This window comes from Eucyclogobius newberryi, unplaced genomic scaffold (assembly GCF_026437365.1).
Source record: "Eucyclogobius newberryi isolate DKJ021-1_F unplaced genomic scaffold, fEucNew1.0.hap1 SCAF_19, whole genome shotgun sequence".
NCBI lineage: Eukaryota > Metazoa > Chordata > Actinopteri > Gobiiformes > Gobiidae > Eucyclogobius > Eucyclogobius newberryi.
In genome coordinates, this window is record NW_027315823.1 from 7,276,169 (window position 1) to 7,294,614 (window position 18,446).

An 18,446-nucleotide genomic window follows, 5' to 3' on the forward strand; every position below is an offset into this window, starting at 1 on the left:
CGCCATGGAAACGCAGGGAGGTTTAGTTCTCAAACATCAAATAGTAGATTTCACAGTGTTTTTCTGGCTCGTGTTGAACAGATTCAATGCAGTTTTCATCCCTTTCTGTTCAAACTCAAAATCTTAAAGTGCATTATTTACTCATTTTTCATTATTAACATTTTGACAACTATTTGGGCTTAATATTCTGTGGAAAACTTGAAATGTTTGCTTATTCTTCTTATATAATGATGTGTGAAACCAAATGATTCTGGAGCTGTGTGAATTAGACGCTTGTGAGAAGTGGAACGTTCCTCAAGCGTTTCTAGCACTTTGAACAGTTCGAAAATCACTGAAAAAAAACTCTTTTCAATCAGTGTTTGGGGGGCGGATCCAGCAGTTCACGCCCATATCTCACTCCAAATAATCACTGAGTTATGAGAAAAGAGAAAAACTAAATATTCTGTCATTTGAACGGTCAAACGTGCTCAAAAGGGCCAAAAAATAGAGCAAAATACAAATAAATGTGAGCAAAATATTTGGAGGTGGTGGACTTGTAAATGAACACGTGTTTGGAGGTGGACTGTTGTAAATGAACACGTGTTTGGAGGTGGACTGTTGTAAATGAACACGTGTTTGGAGGTGGACTGTTGTAAATGAACACGTGTTTGGAGGTGGACTGTTGTAAATGAACACGTGTTTAGAGGTGGACTGTTGTAAATGAACACGTGTTTAGAGGTGGACTGTTGTAAATGAACACGTGTTTAGAGGTGGACTGTTGTAAATGAACACGTGTTTAGAGGTGGACTGTTGTAAATGAACACGTGTTTAGAGGTGGACTGTTGTAAATGAACACGTTTAGAGGTGGACTGTTGTAAATGAACACGTTTAGAGGTGGACTGTTGTAAATGAACACGTGTTTGGAGGTGGACTGTTGTAAATGAGCACGTGTTTAGAGGTGGACTGTTGTAAATGAACACGTGTTTAGAGGTGGACTGTTGTAAATGAACACGTGTTTGGAGGTGGACTGTTGTAAATGAACACGTGTTTGGAGGTGGACTGTTGTAAATGAACACGTGTTTGGAGGTGGACTGTTGTAAATGAACACGTGTTTGGAGGTGGACTGTTGTAAATGAACACGTGTTTAGAGGTGGACTGTTGTAAATGAACACGTGTTTGGAGGTGGACTGTTGTAAATGAACACGTGTTTGGAGGTGGACTGTTGTAAATGAACACGTGTTTGGAGGTGGACTGTTGTAAATGAACACGTGTTTAGAGGTGGACTGTTGTAAATGAACACGTGTTTAGAGGTGGACTGTTGTAAATGAACACGTGTTTAGAGGTGGACTGTTGTAAATGAACACGTGTTTAGAGGTGGACTGTTGTAAATGAACACGTTTAGAGGTGGACTGTTGTAAATGAACACGTTTAGAGGTGGACTGTTGTAAATGAACACGTGTTTGGAGGTGGACTGTTGTAAATGAGCACGTGTTTGGAGGTGGACTGTTGTAAATGAACACGTGTTTAGAGGTGGACTGTTGTAAATGAACACGTGTTTGGAGGTGGACTGTTGTAAATGAACACGTGTTTGGAGGTGGACTGTTGTAAATGAACACGTGTTTAGAGGTGGACTGTTGTAAATGAACACGTGTTTAGAGGTGGACTGTTGTAAATGAACACGTGTTTAGAGGTGGACTGTTGTAAATGAACACGTGTTTAGAGGTGGACTGTTGTAAATGAACACGTGTTTAGAGGTGGACTGTTGTAAATGAACACGTTTAGAGGTGGACTGTTGTAAATGAACACGTTTAGAGGTGGACTGTTGTAAATGAACACGTGTTTGGAGGTGGACTGTTGTAAATGAGCACGTGTTTAGAGGTGGACTGTTGTAAATGAACACGTGTTTAGAGGTGGACTGTTGTAAATGAACACGTGTTTGGAGGTGGACTGTTGTAAATGAACACGTGTTTGGAGGTGGACTGTTGTAAATGAACACGTGTTTAGAGGTGGACTGTTGTAAATGAACACGTGTTTAGAGGTGGACTGTTGTAAATGAACACGTGTTTGGAGGTGGACTGTTGTAAATGAACACGTGTTTGGAGGTGGACTGTTGTAAATGAACACGTGTTTAGAGGTGGACTGTTGTAAATGAACACGTTTAGAGGTGGACTGTTGTAAATGAACACGTGTTTAGAGGTGGACTGTTGTAAATGAACACGTGTTTAGAGGTGGACTGTTGTAAATGAACACGTGTTTAGAGGTGGACTGTTGTAAATGAACACGTGTTTAGAGGTGGACTGTTGTAAATGAACACGTGTTTAGAGGTGGACTGTTGTAAATGAACACGTGTTTAGAGGTGGACTGTTGTAAATGAACATCAAGCGTCTGCGGCCGGTTCCACAAGGACCGAGGAAGCTGAACTCTGGACTAAAGTCTCACGGCGAGAGAAAAAACAAAACACAGCCAAATGAGACGCGAGTTTGTTCCTAAAATACTGGATCTTATTTATGAGAAATGCAGTTTTATAGTTTAGACACTTGGATGTAGACGGACATTTAGCGTGTGCACATTCTTTAATCCTTCATCACATGGTGCAAGAGCAGGGGTCACCAGTCGGGGGCGCTATGAAGAACCATGTGCAGTGCATCGGGTCAAGACAGAATATATTTTTTAAACTGGAAGCGTTTAATAAAGTTGTGGCAATAATAATTAAATGTCTGTAAATGTAAATGAATGCTGATTTTTTTTAATGTGTCCACAGTTAAAGTTGCACTGCGTAACTTTTCTGGCAACTAAAGTACTTACGTTTTCATTATTGTAGTTTGGACTGTACAGATGCAAATACCTTTTTATAACAGTGGCATTATTAAACCAAAATGAGAGAAAAAAGAATAAATGATTTCAGTAATACACTTCATTTGTAATCATTTTCTAGCCTTTTGTCTCTATATTTCACTTTTTATTTGGTTAAAAACATTTAAATCTCAGCTTAGGTGCGACCGCCTCTCCGCAGATCTGACCTCCGAAATCAGAACCAAAGTCTGTTTGTTTCCAGGCATTTGAGCCGTTTTTGTATATTCTAAATTCATTCATTTTTTTACTCAATGTTTCAGGGATAATTCATAAACCAGTCCATAGTCTTTGCACACACGTTGTTTGAGTTGTACTTTAGCCTAAATAAAATATAAAAAATGTGCACAAAACATGAAATATCGCTTTGAGTTTATCTTATTTTACGCAGCTGTTGTGCACGGCCCCGTCTCGCAATGCTCCGGTGACTCCTGCTCTCGGGCGCTAAAAATGTGCTAAAAATGTTCAATAAATGAGAAAAAAAGGGTCAGATTTGCCTGTGTTTTTATGCACTTTAGACGTGTTTGTTTTCAGGAAAAATGCAAACAAGAAATGAATAAAATGGCAAAATCTTTTGTTTTTGAAAATGGCTCCACCTTTTAAATGAATACAGACCAACATACGTATACACCCTATTATACACCACCTTATACACCTTATTATACACATTATACACCACCTTATACACCTTATTATACACATTATACACCACCTTATACACCTTATTATACACATTATACACCACCTTATACACCTTATTATACACATTATACACCACCTTATACACCTTATTATACACATTATACACCACCTTATACACCTTATTATACACATTATACACCACCTTATACACCTTATTATACACATTATACACCACCTTATACACCTTATTATACACATTATACACCACCTTATACACCTTATTATACACATTATACACCACCTTATTATACACATTATACACCACCTTATTATACACATTATACACCATCTTTTACACCTTATTATACATATTATACACCCCATTATATACCATCTTATACACCTTATTATATACATTGTACACCACCTTATTACACATTATACACCACCTTAAACACCTCATTATACACATTATACACCTTATACATATTATACGTACAAAAATGACAATCCTCATTCATATTATTATACACATTATACACGGGTCAAAGGTTTGGACACTAAATGGTTTCAATATTTATGTCCAAACAAAAGGAAAATATATATTTCTTTTCATTCTTCAAAGTAGTTTTTATTTGATCTCTGCTTTGTGCCTTTGCTCAAATAAAATGTTCTCAGCAGTGACTTTCTGGATAAAAGTCCCGATGACTTAAATAAATATGTTTCAACGATTCCATGTGCCTCAGAGTTTGCCTTCTCTGGACGAGCGGATGCAGTTCTCGTTTCTACACAACTCCACACGTCTTATTTTCGTCGTATATTTGACGTGTGTTTTGACGGTTCAAATGGGGGTTTTCGTGCCGACATTTAGTTCTTCAGTTATGACGGAGACGGCTGTAATTAGGGAACGACAGCGACGTTAAACGCACAGTTATGAAGTTATTATAATTCTGTGGGGAAATCATTGTTCTGTGTTTAACTCCAGCGGCCTCGCAGGGGGACGCCTTTAAGTGTCGGGCGCTCTGGAGATTCAGTTTGCAGGCGTGTTTCCTCCGCGCTGCTTTTGTTAATATGAAGATGTCACTAAAATGAGGCGAGTTTTAGAGTCTTAAAACGTATAGATTTTATGATATCGAGGACCAGACCTATTTTTTTTACGGTATAAAGTAAAACACATACTTTGGAGACGTACAACTACAGTAACACTTGGATACCAACTGCCATAAACCACAGAAGAAGGTTTTATTATTTATTATACCGTCCTCTCGTTAGTGTCCTGTGTAATCTATTAAGTACGATTAAAGTGCCTATGACAGGTTTTTGCGATGTTCTAATTTTGACTTTATTTAGTGTGTTTATACCTGTTGTACATATAATTATCAAATCAAATCATCAAATCAATTTATTTTTGTAAGGCCCAAAATCACAACAACAGTTGCCTCTGAGGGCCACAGGGAGAAATGAATCAACAATGTCTGTGGTGGCGATGAAGTCAGACAATGTCTGTGGTGGCGAGGGACGATGTCCCAGGGTAAAATTATAGTTTTACACCAACCAAGCAGGTATTTGGGGAGAATTTGTGGAGAGAAAAATCTGTAGAAAATGACAGGAAGTGACATCACACTCATTTCAGTCAAAGTTTATGTAGAATTTACAAAAAGAAAGAACTTTTTTTGTCTCTCTAAACATGAATTCAACAAAATAAAGTCGCTCTCGTAAAAAAATATTTGTCAATGTTAGATGAGTTTTGGCCCAGTGTTTGCTGGGTAATTTCCTAGTGTGATGTCATCAACTACAAACAGGAAGTGAAATTATAAACCTAAAAAATGTGCTATTCTGTGATAACATTTTACCATTTAGCAAAATTCTAAACATATTTATCTTAACTACATTTTAGCTCAATGAGTCGTCCGACCTGTAGGGGGCGCTTTAAGACGTTCATTTGAGGTTTACACAATAGTAACTTTTGATTTAGGAGCAATCGGAGAGTTTTAGCGAGACTCCTCCAAAAACTTTAAATATAGATTCTTAAATGTCTCTTTTAAACGTGTAAATGTCTTTTATGATCTGTGTTCCGCTACAGCCTCGCTCTCAATGGGTTTTACTTTAATTAAACTGAATTAAACAATGTGAATGAAAGTGCTGAAGGATTTTGCTGTTGTTTGTTCGTGTTGTCAATAATCATGAATAAAAGTGTGATGTTTCTTCTCACAATCATATTTTATTAAAGGTGGAATGGACAATTTTTTTCAGCAATTTTTTTATTTCCTCATGGCGTGGATAAATCATTTGTCCTGCCACGTATCAAATCATAAAACGCACCTATCGCTCACCTGCAGCCGCGTCAGGCTCGTCCCCACGTTTCCGCGTGCCTAAGCGCATGGATCTATCATAATATAGTTCCCTCAGTGTACGGGGCAAAATGAAGACGGAGAAAGACAGTCCGAGCTGACTCAGAAGTGGACAGAAATCTACGGGAGACGAGAGATGCGATGTGCTCCTTTGCGCTAATAAACAAACGCACGTGTGTGTTGTATCAGTCCGTACGGGGGCGTGGCATGCGCACTTCCGCCTGCGTTCTCAAATCGCCGAAAAATCGTCCATTGTGCCTTTAAATATAATATCTGTAATTTTGATCACTATTTTTTAAACAAGCAGCCTTTTTATCTTCTTATAACTTGATAAATGTTAAATTAAATCATGTAAGTTAGACTTCAAAATAAATGTTTGAAAGTCTTTTAATAAAAAAAAAAAGTACAATGTTGCTTGAATACAAATATGTTCTTCAAAATACACACATTACATTCTCATGAAACCTTCGGCGAGTTTGTGGACATTTCTGACAGATTTTGTTCTTCTGACGTCGTCTGTAAATCTGAAAGAAAAGGAATAAAAACTAGATTCAGTGTCGAGAGCGTTACGTCCCAAACCTACAATCAAACGCTCTGGTTCTGTTTTCACCGTTTGGTTTAAAGTTGTCTATGTTTTTTACACTTTTAAAGCAGAACTATGGAACATTTTAACCTTATTAAACATCCTTGTTTGTCCCCGTCATGGTTAAATGTGTTTTCTCTGGGCTTTGAAGCGTGTCATCGCCCCCTGCTGTCTCGGAGCAGAAAAACAGCTGAAGACAACTCTGCTGAGAAACCCTCGCCCTTTTTTTAAAATATTTGGTAATGTTAAATGTTTATGTGATTATATCGTCTTATTACAATAAAAAATAAAGGAAAGAATCTTTTGCGTTTCTTTCCTGACCATGTATTTTCAGTAGAGAGCTGCAGGGGGCGCTCTATCGTCAAATCTATCCATCTGTCGTTTAAAGGTGCTCTGTGAAACTTTTCTGACAGAGGGTGGGCCACCAGATTGTCTCCATGGAGATGTTATTGCTTTGCCTAGAATATTCCACTGCATGGCAAGTAACGGATCAGTTCTGTGGAGAGGCGCGTCTGCTCGTAGACAAAACGCAAGTATTTCAGTGGAATTTTTGGCAATAAAAACAACCATAGTTGAATAAATTAATGATTAATGATAGCGTTTTTCCGGACTATAAGTCGCACCAGCCAAAAAATGCATAATAGAGAAGAAAAAAAACATATATAAGTTGCACTGGAGTGTGAAATGCGGTTGCAAGTGTGAACACATATAAGTTGCTGCGGAGTATAAGTCGCATAAAGGTGCAACTTATAGTCCGGAAAATACGGTATTTATAATGAGCTCAATTCAATGAGTAACAAAAGGAATAATTTTAGCACAACAAACCGCATCTAAAAGTAACTGTACTGATTTAGACATAAAAGTAATACATGACATTAGCCTAAAAGAGATACAATAATTAAAGTTTAAATTCCCACCATAGTCTCAACACGTGCAGTATATTTGGGTTTAGTCCAGTATTCTAGGCACATGAAAGATCTGGTTTAGTCCTCGTTTACTTCATTTAGACCGAACGTATGGCTCATTTAGATCCGACTCGGACCCGGCTCGTACCCGGCCTGGACCCGACTCGTACCCGACCTGGACCCGGCTCGGACACGGCTCGTACCCGGTCAGTCTCGACTCACCGCTCTCTCTGTACTCCACGTGGGTGAGGAAAAGGCCGTGTGCCGGCGCCGCCAGGCCCTGAGGGAACGCGGTGGAGTCCCGGGCGTCCAGCACTTCCTTCAGGCCCAGAAGAGAGAGACGGCCTCGGCCCACGGCGACCAGCGCGCCGACCATGCGCCGCACCTGAACCGGGTTACACACAAGCTGGTCACACACAAGCTGGTCACACACAAGCTGGTCACACACAAGCTGGTTACACACAAGCTGGTCACACACAAGCTGGTCACACACAAGCTAGTTACACACAAGCTGGTTACACACAAGCTGGTCACACACAAGCTGGTCACACACAAGCTGGTCACACACAAGCTGGTCACACACAAGCTGGTCACACACAAGCTGGTCACACACAAGCTGGTCACACACAAGCTGGTCACACACAAGCTGGTTACACACAAGCTGGTTACACACAAGCTGGTCACACACAAGCTGGTCACACACAAGCTGGTTACACACCGGGCCGCTTTAGACTCATCCGCACAGGGAAGGACTCTGACAGTAGCTCAAATATAACAATACACTACGCAAATAGAAGAGTAAAACGCTCGGATAATGGTGCAAACGGACTGACTTATGTACCGTATTTTCTGCACTATAAGTCGCACCGGATTATAAGGTGAAACAAAACGTGTACGACACAAAATCCAGGTCAATAAGCACAACCAGAGTGAATCCATATATAAGGCGCACTGGATTATAAGGCTCACAGTTGTTTTTTGAGACATTTAAAGGCTTTTAAGTGAGCCTTATAGTACGGAAAATACGGTACATGTAAGAATACTGTAAAATATGAGCGTACAGGAATATATTAACTTAAATATTTTCTTTATTGTATTTTAATTGAACTCTGCTCCGGTTTGGTCCAGTTTTGGTGCTTTTTAAGAACGTCTAAATCCTTTAAGTCCAGTTTTTGCACTTATTTAAACTCTACTTAGAGCTCACAGGTGGTGCAGTGGTTAAGGGCGTGGCACATTGGCATTGTGGGTTTGATTCCCGGGCTTAACAGTTTACTGAATGTCTATAACTTCTCCTTTCACGCATAAAGCCTTCGGGACAAAAACATCTTAAAATAAAAAAACATTTTAAAAAACACATCTTTGTAGCTGCTAACGCTTCTAGCCTCATTTACACGGTCGAATCGCCACTTTTCGCTCGCGTTTAACACAAAATGACGGCCGATATTCACCTGTTTGTAGAGGAAAGATCTGCTTCTGAAAGTCAGCTCCCAGAAAGGAACGTGTCTGCAAACAAAAGAAACAAGAGGCAGATTAAAACGCGGAAAATAACCGTTATATGAACATTAGACGTCTCAGATAAAAGGAGCAAACATGATATACACTATTGTGATGGAAATATTAACTCATTTCCATCACAAACAGGTTTACAAAATTAATAAGTCTTTCATCTATGATAAAAAGATAAAAGAAACAACAAACAACCTGAAGCGATGGTACAAAGTCACATTTATGCACTTTTGTGGGACATTTTCACAATCTTCAACCTAAACTACAACATTTACAGGCACATTTTTCAACATTTCTGACCATAACATCGTCCAGATTTTGCAATTAGTAAAGTCTGGATCCAGAGCTGTACGATGCAGTAAAAAAAAACTAAACTGTCGAAAATGTGAGGAAGAAAAAATATTAGCTTTTCCACATTTAAGGCCAGACGCTGCTGATGAACAGGAAACGATCTTACATTTAAAAAGATCCATTTGAAATCTGTTTATGAACGTTCATCGTGCCACGTTTTAATAATTGGGACATTTTAATCCGAAAAATTGAGAGCCAGGTTCATTTTGTTGACATAATTAGTCAACAAAATTCAAATTTTGCAACATTTTTTCTTAAAACTTGAATAAATCTGACCCGTCAACAAATCCTTCCGTACGTTTCATCAAAGTCTTGTCACGTCCCAGATTGTACAGTCTGGTGTGTTTGGTACCACTTTAAGAGCCGATCTTTATGTCTCTGTTGGAGAAATGCAACGACCTTTGACCCAGAGAAATCTATGGATGAAGTGGGTTCAATAAAATCATATAAGAAGATTGGACCGTTTTGTTGTTTCCACATGAAAGCTTTTCTCGCCGTAAAGATAAGATACATATTATGGACACATATTATGCAAAACTTAACCCTGTTCCAATGAGTTTGATGAATCCGGGTTAGAAAGTTGTCTCCCTCAGAGCCTAAAACACACTCTCCACGATCTGTGACGTTTCCTCGATCTGTGACGTTTCCTCGATCTGTGACGTTTCCTCGATCTGTGACGTGGCTCTGAGACTTTTCTTTGTCCATTCTAAATCCATAACTCATCGCCTGAATAATTTCTGCCTCAAATTACGATCAGTACGACAGCCGTTTAAAACAGGAAGTGGGCAAACAGCTGCATTAGCGAACAGTGTTGATTTCTAAATGGTGTTTTTCCTTCTGCAGCCAGTAGATGGAGCAAAAGCTCAGTTACTCTGGCGTCTCCTCAAGGCAGTGGCAAAACCCTATTGTTTTTTTGTAAAAACTTTTAACAAAAATTGAGTTCCAAAATATGAAATGCCACAGTAAAAGTTCTCAAGAGCAAGTTTAAAGGTCAATAACGACACGAATAATGCACAATATTTGTCCTTTAAAGGCTCCTGGGTTTGTCCTTTTCCTCTTCACCAAATCACACACTTCAGAGCTGTTACGTTCACACATGAAACTCATCTGATGTGAAGCAGCGCACAGATCTGACCTGTTACCAGCTCGTCTCCGCGGCGATTGCGCTCTCACCTGTGGAAATGGTTGGACGTGAACGAGCTGCCGGGCTGCACCGAGATGGCGTCCATGGTCTTGACGGGGTTTTTAAACGGCAGGTCCGAGTTTATGGCTCTGAAGCTGCTGAAGTCGTGAGTCCCCAACAACATGGCCGCCGCCTCGCCCATGGCAACCACGTCCAGCTCCCTGAAGCAACGACGCCACGGCAACGACGGGCGCGGAAGACGTGAGGAGAAAAAACGGGAGGAAAAGGGCAAAATAATTCAGCCTAAATACAATATGTCGGTGGAAAATGGCTCAGTTTGTGTTTGTGTGATATTTTCTCCTTTGTGACTTTGCTTTTTGATGAGTTATATCAGTGGTCCCCAAACTTTTTGACTCGAGGGCCGCATTGGGTTCTAAAATTTTGTGTGAACTAATGAATTACTATAAATTACACACAAGATTTGACCTGTAACTTGTAACAAAGCAACAAATGCAAGGCTCAATGTACTAATTGTTTTCCAAATGCATTAAATAATGATTAATTATCTACTGTCTTCTACTGTCCACAAGAGTCTTCTACTGTCCACAAGAGTCTTCTACTGTCCACAAGAGTCTTCTACTGTCCACAAGAGTCTTCTACTGTCCACAAGAGTCTTCTACTGTCCACAAGAGTCTTCTACTGTCCACAAGAGTCTTCTACTGTCCACAAGAGTCTTCTTCAGTGTCAAACACTTGCGCTTCCTGCTTGATTGGCCCCGGTGGCCGTTTGTGGTGAATTTTATTTTCTGCGCGCCATAGATTTTCTTGTGCGCGCACTAAGTGTGAGCAGTGCACTTTGTGCGAGCAGTGCACTATGTGCGAGCAGTGCACTATGTGCGAGCAGTGCTCTATGTGCGAGCAGTGCGCAGGCGCGCAGCTTAGAGGGAACAGTGGCCATCTCTTGGGGAAATATGGGCATTACAGGTGAAACGTAAAATGAACGGCCAGCCACAGAATCGTGAGTTTGAATCCCGACTCCGACATTTGCTGCATGTCCTCCTTTTTCTCTCATCTTTCCTCTTCCTTTCTTTCTCATTCCATCTACTGTCTAATAAAGCCTGCGGCAAAAAAAAAAAAAAAGTTTTTTTTTCTTCTTCTTAATTTTTAAAATAACTTGGACAAGCTTGGTGGGCCGGATTGAAAGGCCCAACGGGCTGGATGTGGCCCGCGGGCCGTAGTTTGGGGACCACTGCGTTTTATTAACTCATTAACAGATTTAAGAGTTAGGAAATCTACTATATGTTTACAATACAATTTCACATTATATTTGTGAAAACTTGTAATCAAACTAAAAGGTTATAACAAAAAAAGCGCGGGGGGAGTGGCTCACGTGGTGCAGAGGTTCCAGCAGACTTCCGACTCGCTGAGGGGGAACTGGAACTTGTCCGGTCCCAGGGCCACTCTGTACACGTATGTCCTGCTCCGAGCCTGGAACCTCGAGTGGAAGTCGAGCGGGACACAAACGGCACGAGTGATTCTGAAAAGGAAATCTGAATTATTACAACTTCCTTTATGTCACACTTAGTTATGAGTAGAAATATAAAACAAAAAAAAACATGAATTGATGTTTATAAAGGTCATTTTTCAAGGAACTTTTCTGTGTGGACAACGTAGACAGAGAACTCTGTGCCATTTCCTGTATTTATTTACCACTAAACTGATATAAACACTGTAATAAACATTTGTCACATGTTCTATGGCACATGGACTTTATGTAGAAGAGTAGAGATGTCAAGATTGTGTTGAATTAATGTCAAAAAAGTTGTTTCTTTTGGGTAAATCCTGCACACACTTACGATCGAATGTGTGTCCCTGGTGTGATGTCACTTCCTGTCATCCTTTACTACAGCTTTTTCAATGTTTTCTCCACAAATACCTGCTCAATTGCGGTAAAACTATAATTTAGTTGTACAACAGGTACAAACACACCAAATAGTCTAAATTTGAAAATCATAAACACCTGTCACACGCCCTTTAATGTAGAGAAAGAATTTTTTTCTGACCTGATCCTCTGCTCCCGGAGGTGGAAGTTGAGGGCGTCGCACAGAACGGCCTCGGTGAAAGGGGGTTTGTCCTTGCGCTGCAGGTCGAAGTGGGCGGCGTTGCTCAGGGCGTGGACCCCGGCGTCGGTCCTGCTGGACACGGACAGCGACACAGGGTTGAGCGGCTTCAGCCTCAGCACCGCAGCCTGAGCGACACAACGAGGGACGATAACTCGGCCGCGAGGAGGATTTCAATGTGCAGTGGGAGCATCGTTAACCAGAATCACACGGAAATGTGCTGAAACACGGCTTTAAATGAACTGGATGAGGTTGAAGTACCAGACGAATGGAAGAATTACAAAGAAAAGGGCAGAAATATAACTTTAAGGGCGTTTATCGAGATGTTTCAACTGCGAATGAGGGATTACACCCAAACATTTTACCGTATTTTCTGGACTATAAGTTGTGGCTGAGGTGTGACTTATACTTATATACTTATACTCCGGAGCGACTTATATGTGATATTATTTGTTATTTTCACACTTGCAACCGCATTTCATACTCCAGTGCAACATATCTTTTTTAAAATTTCTTCTATTATGCATTTTTTGGCTGGTGCGACTTATACTCCAGTACGAAAATACGGTAAACCCTTCCATTATCATTTTTAATCAGCTCTTTTTGCAGTATTTCGGCAGTTTTTTATTTTTATTTTTTATTATTATTAACGTATTAACCCGGTGCTCAAATGTAGCATATTTTAAAACCACATGAACAATTTTGTAAATAATTTGATACATTGTTGCACCTCTACTTTTCCCATTTTTCTTAAATTCAAAAACACAAATTTTGGTGGTTTTATTCTACTAAAAAAATATAAAAACTGTGTTCTTACAGTGAGTGGGATTTTAGCTCCACATTATCAAGCCTCCTGCTAAAGTATGTTTACTTCTCAGTTCCATGGATTTATGCAGGTGACATTCCACCTTCAGAAACGTACATACTGTGCCTTTAGGTAACATGTTTATGTACCTGTTCAGTTATTTTACAGTGGATACTTTGACTCTGTTTTTGTCTGAAGATGTGAGATGTTCTACTCCATGTTCAAATCCTGGACAGTTCTGTTCAGCTCATCTTTTATCGAGGATTGAAAAGTAAAAAGTACTTTTCATTTGGTTTGAGGGGTTATTTCTAGTACTTTCATAGTAACATCCTGCGTGAAGCTTTATAGTCTTAGCTCTGAGCAAACACGTATACTGTGTCAAAAAAGTCAACACAAAAAAATAATAACTTAATGTAATTTAAGTTCTCAAAAGCTGTGACTTTTTCTTCCCTTTTGGTCACCTGTCTTTGAGCGCCCTCTAGTGCTCACTTACCAGAACTTACCTGACATTATCTGGAAGCCACGGTGACCATGGCAACCACAGAGCCGTTTATGGATGAAAATTTTGCAAAAATGAGCCTTAACCTTGTGCTCCCCTCAACTCTCTCTTTCTCACTTCTTTTAGCTTTATAGGAAATGTACTGTTTCATTCATCTGCTGAAATACAATTAAAATCAGCTCCACTTCCTGTCATTTTAAACTCTTATTTTCCAAAATTTCCTCACAAAAAACTGCAACTTGAGTAAAAATATGATTAATATTCAGCACAGATTCTATCCACAGAACTAAGTCATAAATATAAAACAGAAGCACCTCCATAGAGACTTTAGCAGGTGGTTCAACACCAACTTTAATAATAAAACACTATTATAGGTTTTTGCTCCTATGTCCGCACTGTGACCTCTGACCTCACCTCTAAATGGTCTTGAACCCCTTTCTTGGTCAGTTGCTGCGGAGGCGCCTTGACCACGCCACTGTCGACATAAAAACACATTTAGCAAACGACATGGCCATAAATAAAAAGAGACGTTTTACCTGTATTTGGTCCCGATGTATTGAAAGAAGATCAAGTAACGAGTCAAGTTGTTGTGCATTGCCTTTGGCGCTCGCGAGAGGGAAAAAACAACTTAAAAACTTTAAATATCGTAAACAAACACAAAGACAGCGCGAAAATTGAGTTTATTCTGATGAACAAAGCTGGAGAAATCCAACAATTCAGCCATGCGTCCAACTCAACCTGTGCACAGCGAAGGCGCATGCGCAGCGGCAAAGACAACAGTACTTCCGGGAAAGCTTTTGTAGTCCGGAAGTAAAATCTCTCCTCGCTCTTAGTTGCGGTTTTATTCATTTTTATTTTTAAAAAGTTGATTTAAATATTACATTTCTAAATATAAACAACACAGACTTTTAATAATTGCCATTCATTAATAAAAACGTGTAAAAAAGTCTAATTAAAAGTATACATTAGTTACAAAGTTGTCCACACCATGTTTTTACTGACAGAGAATAGTCTACTCTACTGTAATTACTGTTATAACTGGGAAAAACTTTGAATTTAAGCAATCTACTCATCTAAACGAAATAAAATCACAATAAAAATCTAATTTTTTCTTTTATAAAAATGGTGCCATCTTCAGGTCTGGACGGTCCACAATCTCCGCAACATGAAAACGTGTTGTTGTTGTTGTTTGTTTTCCGTTCAGGATCATGGAGACCTGTGCAGATCCGTTCGCTGTCAATCACACGTCCGCATATTCATCTCGACGTGTCACGGATCAAACGAGTGCTGCGCTAGGTGTGTGTCCAGACCGGACTTTTTGGAGAATGTCTTACGGCAAGCTGGGCAACTGAAAGGCTTCTCCCCTGTGTGCAGCCTCATGTGCGTCCTCAGAGTCGATTTCCGGGCGAACGTTTTATCACACATCGAACAGCCGAACGGTCTCTCGCCGGTGTGCGTCCTCACGTGGAGATCCAGGTCGCCTTTACTCATGAACCCCTTCTTACACGCCGAACAGTTGTATGGTCTGTCCCCCGTGTGCGTCCTTCTGTGCACGTCTAGGTTAGAGCGCTGCGAGAACGACTTCTTACACACTGGGCAGCTGTAAGGTTTTTCTCCCGTGTGGATTCGGATGTGGTTTTGCAAGTGTTGTTTCCTCCAAAATCCGCGGCTACAAAAAGGGCACTGGTGTCTCTTGACCTCGGCTCCTTCGGCCGTCCCCGACACGTCTCCGCGGTGTGTGTTGGCGCTCGTCCCCGGTGCCGACCTGTACGTGGGGGATTGTCCCGGGTTTTGTGCCGCGGCGCCTCTGATCTGGACTTGGTCGTGGTGGTTGTGGTCGCTCTTCATCATCTGAGCTCTCCAGTATTCGTCGTTGTAAGCGTCAGAGTAGATCTCCATGTCCCCTCCGGTCTCAGAGTGGAAATGTGGCTCTGCGCTGAAGACTTCTCCCTCTCGGTGCTCAGTTTGTCGTTGTGGAAGCGGCGAAGACTCTTCTTTCTTAACACAGACGGCACTGAAAACAACAATAGAAACAATTTGAATGAAGGGTACGAATAAAGACACCTAACCTAAATAGGTAACATTGCAAAAGCTAAAGTTATTCAATGTCCTCAGCAGAGAGACTAAAGTACTTCATTCCCGTGTGCCTCCGTGGTGTATAGTATGTATAAACTTGCCTCTGAACATGTTTTATGTATAAAGGCTGTAGTTTACGCTGCATTATTTGTCACTACAGCAGTTGGATGTGTGTGAGGCCTACACTGGCAGCTGCTCCTCCTCCTGTTTGACGCTCTGCTCCTCTTGAATCTGTGGAGTGTCTGGGATGTTCTCGTTCAATCCTGGGGCTGGACTCAGCAAGGGCGCCTGGACACCTGCAGGAGAGGACGGAGAACTACATGAAAAACATGTTTCATATTTCACATATTTTCACATTTTAAAGTTAAACACGCTTGATGAAACAAATGCTCAGTTAAAAGAGCAAAAATACAAACACATAAATGACAATCTGCTGTTTGTTGTGGAGAAATGTCACTGTGTTTTGGATCAATTTGTGGTTTACAGTGAACAAAATGTAAAATAATGGTGATAATAATGGGACAATAGATAAAAAACTGACCCCAAAGTTATTTGAACCTATATACATTTTCTAATATTCTATTATTTCGCATCATTTTATTTCTCTGAATTTTAACACTGCATGATTTTTAAAAATGTTTTACACATTTGTTCTTCAAGGCAGATCAGAAGTATTTTAGGACGAGTTATTTGCATTGGCTTTTAACAAGTTAAAGCAAGTTAACTGTATTTTTGTCCGTTGTGTTTGTACTTATATAATTTGTATTTATAGTCGTACTTATCTGTGTTTTACTAATAATTGACACTGACCACACTGACCACTGACCACACAGACCACACTGACCACTGACCACACAGACCACAGACCACACTGACCACACAGACCACACTGACCACTGACCACACAGACCACTGACCACACAGACCACTGACCACACAGACCACACAGACCACACTGACCACTGACCACACAGACCACAGACCACTGACCACACTGACCACTGACCACACAGACCACTGACCACACAGACCACTGACCACACAGACCACACTGACCACACAGACCACACAGACCACAGACCACACTGACCACACTGACCACAGACCACAGACCACACTGACCACAGACCACACTGACCACACTGACCACAGACCACACTGACCACAGACCACACTGACCACACTGACCACAGACCACACTGACCACAGACCACACTGACCACTGACCACACTGACCACTGACCACTGACCACACAGACCACACAGACCACACTGACCACAGACCACACAGACCACACTGACCACAGACCACACTGACCACACTGACCACACTGACCACACTGACCACTGACCACACTGACCACTGACCACACAGACCACTGACCACACAGACCACACTGACCACTGAACAGCGCCCCCAGCGGTGGTCCCTAACACTCTCAGTTTCAAATTGCTGGACAAAGACACTTCGCGGGGCTTTATTGACCTCTCCCTTCGTCCACCTTTAAACACAAACATAGGTTTGACCTCGAGTGGGCGCGTGGGAGACTCACCCGCCGTGAGCAGCTCCTCCAGCAGCTCCTGTTTGCTCCTCTGGTTCTCCTCTTTGCAGCGGCGCAGTTCCTCCTCAAACTCCGCGATGGTTCTTTCAAACAGCGCGATGACCTCCTCCGCCGCCGCGTTGAGCCGCTCCTGCACCAAAGCTCTCACCGTCTGTCTTCTGCACATGTTTACGATGTTTACTCGCTGTTTTTAGCTTTAGCTCCGAGCCAACCAGCGGACACGATCTGCTCTGCGCATGCGTGACACGATCCGCTCTGCGCACGCGTGAGCCTGACGTCCCGGTCACGGCGCCACCTGCTGGACCTGAGTGTTTAAGCCTCTGAAAATGTGGAGCTCACTCTTTACACCAGATCACATTTATCTCCTTAATAATGTGATATGGATGGATGGATGAATAATAATATGGAGCCCCGCAGTGACACGCCTCCAGATCTCACATTTATCTCATTCATAATGATAATAATAATATTTTCTCCTGGTTCTCTTCAGAGGACGTCCTGGTCCCGGTTCGACGTCCTAGTCCTGTTTTTTCTCCTGGTTCTCTTCAGAGGACATCCTGGTCCTGGTTCCTCCCCTGGTTCTCTTCAGAGGACGTCCTGGTCCCGGTTTGACGTCCTGGTCCTGGTTCCTCTCCTGGTTCTCTTCAGAGGACGTCCTGGTCCCGGTTTGAAGTCCTGGTCTTGGTTCCTCTCCTGGTTCTCTTCAGAGGACGTCCTGGTCCCGTTTTGACATCCTGGTCCTGTTTTTCTCCTGGTTCTCTTCAGAGCACTTTCTGGTCCTGGTTCCACTCCTGGTTCCTCTCCTGGTCCCTCTCCTGGTCCCTCTCCTGGTCCCTCTCCTGGTCCCTCTCCTGGTTCCTCTCCTGGTTCCACTCCTGGTTCCACTCCTGGTTCCTCTCCTGGTTCCTCTCCTGGTCCCTCTCCTGGGGCCTCTCCTGGTTCCTCTCCTGGTTCCTCTCCTAGTTCCTCTCCTGGTTCTCTGCAGAGGTTTTTGGAGAATTGCTAAAACAAACACTGTGGCATTAAAGTGGGAAATAAATATAAGGATGACAAACTCCTGAAAGCATCAGCAGCAGAGAAACCGTCCAGTAGCTT

At 41.6% G+C, this 18,446-nt stretch overlaps 3 protein-coding genes across 3 annotated transcripts in view; all 3 read right to left on the reverse strand.

The window, feature by feature from the left end:
* znf740a (zinc finger protein 740a) overlaps positions 1-18,446 on the reverse strand; it is a 141,628-nt gene that overhangs the window by 79,751 nt on the left and 43,431 nt on the right. The gene's annotated exons all lie outside the window — the stretch shown is intronic.
* pusl1 (pseudouridine synthase like 1) lies at positions 6,183-14,394 on the reverse strand. The gene is made up of 8 exons (XM_072451590.1): positions 14,250-14,394; positions 14,128-14,188; positions 12,353-12,537; positions 11,680-11,826; positions 10,341-10,511; positions 8,759-8,813; positions 7,533-7,695; positions 6,183-6,346 (listed from the first exon to the last, which is right to left on the reverse strand). Exons 1-8 carry the CDS (start codon positions 14,306-14,308, stop codon positions 6,279-6,281), a joined length of 909 nt encoding a protein of 302 aa, XP_072307691.1. The 5' UTR covers positions 14,309-14,394; the 3' UTR covers positions 6,183-6,278.
* On the reverse strand, positions 14,379-18,373 carry LOC140365257 (uncharacterized). Its single transcript, XM_072451588.1, has 3 exons — positions 17,343-18,373; positions 15,974-16,085; positions 14,379-15,727 (listed from the first exon to the last, which is right to left on the reverse strand). Exons 1-3 carry the CDS (start codon positions 17,515-17,517, stop codon positions 14,983-14,985), a joined length of 1,032 nt encoding a protein of 343 aa, XP_072307689.1. The 5' UTR covers positions 17,518-18,373; the 3' UTR covers positions 14,379-14,982.